Here is a 10,000-nt window from a genome sequence, read left to right as displayed (position 1 = left end):
GAAAAAAAAAAAAAGATATTTGGAAATTCTTAAGTCAAGATTTAAAGGCGAAGCCTTCAAAATGTTGAAGTTTTTGTTTTAATAGTTTCGGAATTGTAGACGACATCAGCTATATGTTAGCACGAATTAATATTCCAGGAATCATCAGGAATGGCTTTGTAAGACAAAAGGTTGAGGTAGCCTATTGGAAACGTCCCTGCCCTGAAATATGCTGGACTTGGGTTCGAAATCCACTCGAGCTCGATAGTTTCCAGATGTTCCTGAAACCTTGCCATCATTGTGAGCTAAGGATTGGGAGTTTGGGGGGAGCCTATAGCTCGACGTGCTGAGTCATCAGCAGCCACTGCCTGACCCACCCTGGTCCTAGCTTGGGTGGAGAGGGGCTTGGCGCTGATAATGTGTATATATGATCAGTCTCTAGGGGCATCGTGATGCTAGGACATTGTCACTGTCTCTTATTTCTACTATTTATGAGGAACCTTTGAACCTTATAGATGAATAGCTTATCATGTGTAAATGTAACATGTACGGACAGCGACCATGATATAAAAGGAGTTTTATCATTGCCATAATTAGAAGCGACATTTTCTTTAAAGCCTTGTGCCCAATGGTAAAGGTTTAAGAATACTCAGAAGCGAGACTGCAAGGCAGCAGCTGTCATTTTAGTCGCTTTCTACGACACGCAGGACATAAGGTGGTTCGTATGTCCTGCATGTTGTAGAAAAGTTACTAAAAGGACAGCTGCTGCCTCGTAGTCTTGCTTTTGATCGAAGGCATTGAGAGGGCGTATCAGGCAACCAACCCTTTAATGTCGGGATAATGGTGGGGAAGAAGAAGATTTTGTTTAAAGCATTCATAATATTTCATATGCAGAGACAAAGATACAAATTAAATTCAAATAGCATGACTGTCTACTGATCCTTTCTTTAGTATTGACCGAAAAATTTATTTTGGAGTTGTATTAGGTTGCACATTAATAGGAATTGTAATAATGCTCAGTTTCGGGATTAGAATGGGGTCACCAATTTTACAATTTATATGAAAATATCGAAAATTATCATTATTACAATTATAGAATATTATATTCGACCTAACTTGTGGCAGGTATTTACTCAGAATTTCATGTATTTTGCTTTTCAGATATTTGTTTGTTTCTTCATTAAAATATGGTATTTTGACGAAGAGTTCAATATATATTTTGGACCAAACTTTTTTGACCGAGTAGATGCTATGATAATTTCAAGACAAACACATTTAGCACAATGTTCTACCGAGCATTTAGACTAACATCGCCTTTTGAAAATTTTCATAAGGAAATATGTTTCATAGAAAAGTTCTTTTCCAGTAATGGGTTCCCTTCTAAAATCTTTTATTACAAAGTTAAAACATTTCTTAACAATACATTGTGTCCTCGGTCAAAAAGTTTGGTCCAAAAAGATAATGAACTCTTCGTCAGAACACTATATTTAATGATGAAACAAAAAAGTATCGAAAAATCAACATAAATAAAATTATCAAGATTATTATTACTATTATAATTATTCTTTAGTGGGAGCGAATTTTCTGAAAATGTTTGAGGTGCAGAATGTTTTTTTAATTTAAGATTGGAAGTTAAGTTATAAATCGAAATGGACTTTATCTCCGTGTTCTTTACTGCTCTCTTTATATTAAAAAAAAACAGCGTTTTGCAGAGTTTTCAAAATATATAATGGAGTTATTCTTATGGTGAATGAGAGTTCTATCAAACGCTGTAAAATACGAAAACTATTATTAGACTGAACGATAACATCATGATATAAGTTACTAAGTCAAAGACATTAAATGGACCACGAGAGAGAGAGAGAGAGAGAGAGAGAGAGAGAGAGAGAGAGAGAGAGAGAGGGAGAGACGATACGAGTCTAATAGAGAGAATTATACGAATCTAAGAGAGAGAGAGAGAGAGAGAGAGGAGAGAGAGAGAGAGGAGAGAGAGAGAGAGAGAGAGAGAGAGAGAGAGAGGAGTCTAATATATATATATATATATATATATATATATATATATATATATATATATATATATATATAGAGAGAGAGAGAGAGAGAGAGAGAGAGAGAGAGAGAGAGAGAGAGAGAGAGAGAGAGAGAGAGATACGAGTCTAAGAGAGAGAGAGAGAGAGAGAGAGAGGAGAGAGAGAGAGAGAGATACGAGTCTAAGAGAGAGAGAGAGATACGAGTCTAAGAGAGAGAGAGAGAGAGAGAGAGAGAGAGCAGAGAGAGAGAGGAGAGAGAGAGAGAGAGAGAGAGAGAGAGAGAGAGAGAGAGAGAGAGATACGAGTCCAAAGTATCGTTTTAACTATCGACTGAAAATAAAATAAATCTGTCAGGTGTTTCAAGGTCCTTATCTACACCAAGGTCATATTTAGACTAAAATTCAATGAGTTATTCTTTTTTTGTTTTCTTGACCTCTGGGTGTGGCCGAGGGCCGATTGGAAAAGGCGAATTCCTTTATATCGCTTTCCTATATAAAGACAAGACTCCTTTTAGGATCGGCATAACACAGACAAACCTCGTCTTACTTGGATCTACAAATACATGCGCCAGTCATGAGATCTTTGGTAAGAAAAAAATCGTAATTTACGTTTTTGTCCGATTTCATGCACAATTACACAAGCGAACACACCCAATATTCACACAATTTTATATATATATATATATATATATATATATATATATATATATATATATATATATATATATATATATATATATATATTTATATATACTGTATATATATACACATATATATACTGTATATATATACATAAATATATTGTATATATATAGTATATATATATATACACAGTATATTACACACACACACACACACACACATATATATATATATATATATATATATATATATATATATATATATATATATATATATATATATATATATATATATATACAGTATATTACACACAAAAACAACACACATATACACACGTATATCTATATCTATCGATCTATCTATCTATCTATCTATCTATCTATCTATCTATATATATATATATATATATATATATATATATATATATATATATATATATATATATGTGTGTGTGTGTGTGTGTGTGTGTGTGTGTGAGTCTGTGTGTTAAACCTTTTCCGTTAAAATTGAATGATTACACAGAATCAACAAGTCAACAATATTTATTCCTCCATTAGCTGCTAAAACATAATTCCTTCATTATCCCCATCGAATGTACTCATCAGCAGTACTTTATTATTATTATTATTATTATTATTATTATTATTATTATTATTATTATTATTATTATTATTAGCTAAGCTACAGCCATAGTTGGTGAAACAGCATGTTATAAGACCAAGGGCTCCCACCAACAAGGAAAAATAGCCCAGTGAGGAAAGGAAATAAGTAAATAAATAAACTAGAAAGACTGCAGCATTACGTGAAGACCACATCGATAGTTCATAATAAGAGCAAAGAAGACCATTTCCTAATTAAATTCTAATCTCATTAGTAATACTCGTAATAATATTATTTATAATTGTAGAGGTAAAAACGGGGAAATCACTGAGCCCTGAATCAATTAAATTTTAAATACCTTCTCAGTTTGAATATTGACAACTATTTTTGGCGTAAAACATTATTGTGATGATTGAGTCTTTTTATTGTTTATATATGAAATATCTGTTTTTGACGTTGTTAATAGTTTATATAGGATATATCTGTTTTAACGCTGTGACTGTTTTTAGAATGATATATTGTTAATTTATTCTCATCATTTATTTATTTCCTTATTTCCTTTCCTCACTGGGCTATTTTTCCCTTTTGGAGCCCTTGGGCTTATAGCATCTTGCTTTTCCAACTAGGGTTGTAGCTTGGCTAGTAATAATAATGATAATAATAATAATAATAGAATATATAGTATGCAAGTTTATATGGCATCTGAGAACATCTAAAGAAAATTAGAAATAAATATCCATCAATATTTTTGGGAGCTTGAAAAGTGTGAGGCAAAGATAAAGACGAGTTTTAGTTTCAAGGAAATATTGGTCGGTTAAATAAACCATATATGTGGGCTACTGCACATTTAAATCATACGATCTCTCTCTCTCTCTCTCTCTCTCTCTCTCTCTCTCTCTCTCTCTCTCTCCTCTCTCTCTCTCTCTCTCTTCATATGAATGTTAATTTTACCACTCACTTCAGATTGCTGTACTGACGGTAGCCTTGGTGGCTGAAGCTGCTCCTGGCATTGGCTACGGAGGCCTTGGACTTGGCGGACTTGGCGGGCTAGGTCATGGAGGCATTGGACTTGGCGGGCTAGGCCATGGAGGCATTGGACTTGGCGGGCTTGGCTTAGGCCTGAACGGTGGATACGGTGGTGGATATGGTGGCTACGGCGGGCTCTTGGGTGCCAAAAATTATGCCAATGGATACAGCCACTCCAATGGATACAATCATGGAAACCACATTCTGAAAGGATTTGGAGGATCAGGTGGACTGAAACATGGTCATCTTAACTCACACTTCCTTGGCAAGAGAAGCGCTGATCCCGAGCCAGGATTACTTGGAGGACTTGGACTTGGAGGTCTTGGCTTAGGCTTGAACGGTGGATTGGGTGGTGGATATGGTGGCTACGGTGGTCTCTTGAATGCTGGTAACTATGCCAATGGATACAGTCACTCCAATGGTTACAGTCATGGAAATAACATTGGAGCAGGATTTGGAGGATTGGGTGGACTGAAACATGGCCATCTTAACTCACATTTCCTCGGCAAGCGAAGTGCTGATGCCGAGCCAGGATTACTTGGAGGACTTGGACTCGGAGGTCTTGGTCTAGGCCTAAATGGAGGTTTTGGAGGTGGCTACGGTGGATACGGTGGTCTCTTGGGTGCTAAAAACTATGCCAATGGATACAGTCACTCAAATGGATACAGTCATGGAAACAACATTGGAGCAGGATTCAAAGGATTGGGTGGACTAGGTCATGGCCATCTTAACAAACACTTCCTCGGCAAGCGAAGTGCTGAACCAAAGGCGGAGTCCAAATGAATAACTATATTCATTCAAACAAATTACTAATGGATTTTTATGGAGATGAATAACTGAATAATATTCTGCAGGGAAGAGGAATGAGTCCAGATTTATCGTATAATTGTTAAGTATACTTATTTCTTGTATTATATACTGTATATCTTTATACAAATAAATTCATATTTTTGCAGCATATTAATTTGTTTATTTACCTCTCTCAGTTTCTTTCAAGGAAAATATTAAAAGGAATAATATATATATGCAAATATATAAGTAAAGAATTTATGTATGCATATATAGCTCTCTCTCTTTCTCTCTCTCTCTCTCTCTCTCTCTCTCTCTCTCTCTCTCTCTCTCTCTCTCTCTCTCTCTCTCTCTCTCTCTCTCTCTAATATATATATATATATATATATATATATATATATATATATATATATATATATATATATATATATATATATATATATATATATTAAGAAAAAAAGTAGAAAATAAAAGAAAAAAGAGTAAATATGCATACATAACCCTAGAAAAGGTAATTAAGAGTCTATGAAGAGGCATTGTATATGGTACTGAAAGTATGTAGTAACTCTATAGAGGATATGTTAAAAGTGATTGAAGATTTTTTATTTATAAAAGCAAAATTATCGTTTGAATATGTATTTGGTAGCCTAATGGAAACGTACCTGCATTGCGTTCTGTCAGACTCGGGTTCGAGACCCGCTCAGGCTCGATAGTTTCTTTAGTGTCTGCAACCTCACCATGCATCCTTGTGAGCAAAGGATTGGGTGTTCGGGGGAGAATATAGGTATACCTGCTGAATCATCAGCAGCTATTACTTGGTCGTCCCTGGTCCTGGCTTGGGTGGAGTGGGGCATGAGCGTTGATTATATGTATATATGATCAGTCTCCAGCGCATTGTCATTGTCCCTTGCCTCTGCCATTCATGAGCGGTATTTATACCTTAGGAATGGGTTGATGGACAGTAGATGTAGATGCAAAGTTATTTGATAAGAAAGGGAATCTTTAATGGACTGCGTAGAAATTGTTCGAAGATAGTATTTTACTGATCAAGGCTAATGAATAAAAGTTACAAATATTAGGTAAAGAGTTTGAAAGTGGTTGCAAGAGAAGAAAGCTAGGTTTAAAAAAAAAAAATATTATCGTAAGGAGGGTAAATGGAAACTACGAAGATGAAGTGATGGCTGTTAATATTAATGAATGGTAAAATAATGATATTTATTAAAGAGTGTAAGTATAAGGTGAGGAAAGTGGTGAGTCATAGAAAAAGTAAAACAGAAAAGGTAGCAGATTTTATTAAAAGATTTAGAAGAGATTTGAATTGTCTGTGAAAGCCATTGCGGGAACTTCTTATGAAAGGATAGATGAACAGACTCTACTTTTTAAAATTGAACTTTAGTAGTGGAATGTGAATATGATAGATATGTTGAAGCTATTGAAATAATCAGCTTCGTCGTACGGCGACGCAAGAAGAATTCATGAGGTCAAAATGGGGAGATATTTAGAAAAGACCCTTACAAAAGGTTTGTCTCATAGGTAACAAGTGAGCATTTTTGCAGAAATAAATTGATTGATTGATTTGAGGTTTTCTGGCATCCTGACATCTAAGGCCATTGAAGCCGATTGCAGAAAGAAAAGTAGATTTTGGGTGATAGGAATCATAATTTTGGGGAGAATGGACTCATCTGTTAATGTATTGCTCAACCTTGAAGAATGCTTGCAATCTCTGAACGCTCATCCTATAATTGTTCAGTGGCTACTTTCCTCTTGGTAAGGGTAGAAGAGACTCTTTAGCTATGGTAAGCAGCTCTTGTAGGAGAAGGACACTCCAAAATCAAACAATTGTTCTCTATTTATGGTAGGCTCATAGCCACTGTACCATGATCTTCCATTATCTTGGGTAAGAGTTCTCTTGCTTGAGGGTACACTCAGGCACACAATTCTATCTTTTACGTTATTTCTTTTTCCTCACTCTGCTATTTTCCCTGTTGGAGCCCTTCAGCTTATAGCAGCCTGCTTTTCCAACCATGGGTATGGCTTAGCATATAATAATAATAATAATAATAATAATAATAATAATAATAATAATAATAATAATAATAATAATGATAATAAGGTATGTCAGCTATCATTATGCTTACGAGTAAAGCCTGATATCTAAGGTTATGGATGTCAGTCTTTGAAAATGTTGCTTTTTCCTTTACAATTAAGGCATTGTTTCACAAGGCATTGTTTCACAAGGCATTTTATATTCTTAATATATAGCAAACGCAATTAGATTTTTTTTCCAATAAAGCATTGAATTTAATACTAAAACTTATTGTCCTTGAACATGCAGAACACTGCCATATCTAAACCAGTTCCTGTTCTGAGATTTCATGGGTAAAAGAATTTACTTTTCAAAGCAATTCATGTTTAGGTTTTATATGGTACAGAAAGGGCAAACTACATCCGAAATTTTGTTCAAATAGGCTAACATTACATGAGAAAATTATAATGTTTAGTTAGAAGATAGTTGTATTTACCTCCTCTTTTAAGGACCACTGGAAAATGGTTTTTGTACGGTATTTATTTCTTGTTTGATAAAATCAATTTATCACAACTTTATTGGAAAAAAACACATTACCTATTGGACAAGATGTATAGCTCATTCAAAGTCATATTAGTTATATATTTTTTCTAGAACAATTATTTTCTTGTTTCACATAGAAGGGTGATAAGAGGCTTGCAAGGGAAAGACATTGGATGCAGAGAGATCACATCTTTATAGTGTTCAGAAAACCATAGTCAAGCAAAAGGATGTTACAGACTAATACACACACAAACAAAGCCACTCCAACACCTTCTAAAATCATAAGAGACACCTCAAACGTCTCGAACTGTCGACCTAACCGAGCCAAGACTCCTCGCTGCTGAGAGGAAGAACGCTGGTGACTGGTACAACACGAACATACAGGGGTCTAAGCGATGTCATGCAGAGCAACCAATCGGGACTATGGTCTAGGTGTAGCCCAAAGCCAGAGCAAAGTCCTTCGAAGAGGCAACCGTGCTTACCCGATACAAAATGGAAAAAAGCAAGTTAATAGAAGAAGTAATAGAGTAAAGAAGGGTTGATTATATCTACTAACTTCAAATTTGAATATTATTTCATTCCCTTCTACTCTTTACTCATAAAAGCAAATTTATCGCGAGTAAACGGGGCAGATCCATTCCACTTCTACTAGGGTCACCTTGGAAACGTAAACTGCTGGCTAACAAATTTCATATAATAAGTCTTCAAAACGGTGATAGTATCTTCAAGTTTTGGAATTTTGACTGGAGAGATTTCAACACGATTACAGTGAGCTCAAGTTTTGGAATATTGGCTGGAGAGATTTTAACACAATTACAGTGAACGCAATGACTTAATTACAAGAATCAAGTTTAAGACTGAAATTGGGGAATTTATATTGAATTGCCCTTCCTATGTACATGTCTCTCATGTACATAAGAGCCAACATTCTCAATTCCTAGATAATTTTCCTTTTACCATGACCTTTCAAATTTCATCATGATTATTTCTCACTGGTTTGTTAGTGTTCAAATGATGTATTGATATCACTACCTCTAATAAAATTTTAGAACTATTCGTCAATACATATTCATACATATATCTACGCATGCATGTGTCGCTATTTGTACGTTTATGAACAGTGACACTAACTAGGGGGTATTAACCTATAGGTTCTCTACCCTGCAAGCCCCATAGCCATCTCTCTATCCAGTTTGCTAACTTCCACAATCTAACAACTACCAGGTTACTAATTCGGTATTTAGGTTGATTAGGCCCAAGAATTTGTTTATAAAATGGGCCTAAGTTGCCATCCACCCTTTTTCACAAGATACGGTCTGGTAGGAGAGAGTTAAATTTGCGATCATAGAAAGAGTATGGATTTAAGAAAAAGACAAAATGATTCGTTGCAAAAATATGAATTTATTCATAAAAGTATTTATTGCACAGAAAACAAAATAAACCTAGTAATTGTGGTAGTACCAAAACTCATATTTCTATCATAAAGTCTCCTATCATCTTTTTTGTCTCCATAGAAATCCATTAATAAAATTAACAAAGTAATATAACGACCACTGAGCTTATTCATTTCTACTCTGGCTTCGGGTCAGCATTTCTCTTCCCGAGGAAGTGCTTGTTAAGATGGCCATGTGACAACCCACCCAATCCTCCATATCCTGCTCCAATGTTGTTTCCATGGCTATATCCATTTGAGTTACTGTATCCATTGGCATAGTTACCAGCATTCAAGAGACTGCCATAGCCACCGTATCCACCACCAAATCCACCATTTAGGCCTCCACCAAGTCCTCCAAGTAATCCTGGCTCGGGATCAGCACTTCTCTTCCCGAGGAAGTGCTTGTTAAGATGGCCATGTGACAGCCCACCCAATCCTCCATATCCTGCTCCAATGTTGTTTCCATGGCTATATCCATTTGAGTTACTGTATCCATTGGCATAGTTACCAGCATTCAAGAGACTGCCATAGCCACCGTATCCACCACCAAATCCACCATTTAGGCCTCCACCAAGTCCTCCAAATAATCCTGGCTCGGGATCAGCACTTCTCTTCCCGAGGAAGTGCTTGTTAAGATGGCCATGTGACAGCCCACCCAATCCTCCATATCCTGCTCCAATGTTGTTTCCATGGCTATATCCATTTGAGTTACTGTATCCATTGGCATAGTTACCAGCATTCAAGAGACTGCCATAGCCACCGTATCCACCACCAAATCCACCATTTAGGCCTCCACCAAGTCCTCCAAGTAATCCTGGCTCGGGATCAGCACTTCTCTTCCCGAGGAAGTGCTTGTTAAGATGGCCATGTGACAGCCCACCCAATCCTCCATATCCTGCTCCAATGTTGTTTCCATGACTGTATCCATTGG

General features: G+C 35.9%; 2 protein-coding genes across 3 annotated transcripts in view; one reads left to right on the top strand and one right to left on the bottom strand.

The window, feature by feature from the left end:
* Window positions 1-2,527: 2,527 nt before the first annotated feature.
* On the top strand, window positions 2,528-5,226 carry LOC137648839 (uncharacterized). Of its 2 annotated transcripts, XM_068382004.1 has the most exons (3): window positions 2,528-2,594; window positions 4,214-4,301; window positions 4,332-5,226. In XM_068382004.1, the coding sequence occupies exons 1-3, from the start codon at window positions 2,583-2,585 to the stop codon at window positions 5,057-5,059; spliced, it is 828 nt and encodes a 275-aa protein (XP_068238105.1). In that variant the 5' UTR covers window positions 2,528-2,582; the 3' UTR covers window positions 5,060-5,226. The 2 variants fall into 2 exon arrangements, with proteins under 2 accessions (XP_068238105.1, XP_068238104.1); XM_068382003.1 differs by having other exon boundaries at window positions 4,214-5,226.
* A 3,798-nt stretch (window positions 5,227-9,024) lies between these two features.
* Window positions 9,025-10,000, bottom strand: part of LOC137648516 (uncharacterized PE-PGRS family protein PE_PGRS44-like) — a 2,360-nt gene continuing 1,384 nt past the window's right edge. Inside the window, exon 2 of the mRNA XM_068381440.1 lies at window positions 9,025-10,000. This exon is cut by the window's right edge and continues 1,054 nt beyond it. Coding sequence (XP_068237541.1) covers window positions 9,204-10,000 — 797 coding nt within the window. The 3' untranslated portion in view covers window positions 9,025-9,203.

Source organism: Palaemon carinicauda, chromosome 10 (assembly GCF_036898095.1).
Source record: "Palaemon carinicauda isolate YSFRI2023 chromosome 10, ASM3689809v2, whole genome shotgun sequence".
In the NCBI taxonomy this organism is placed as follows: domain Eukaryota; kingdom Metazoa; phylum Arthropoda; class Malacostraca; order Decapoda; family Palaemonidae; genus Palaemon; species Palaemon carinicauda.
The sequence above is the reverse complement of the archived record's forward strand: the minus strand, read 5'-3'. Positions and strand labels throughout refer to the sequence as shown.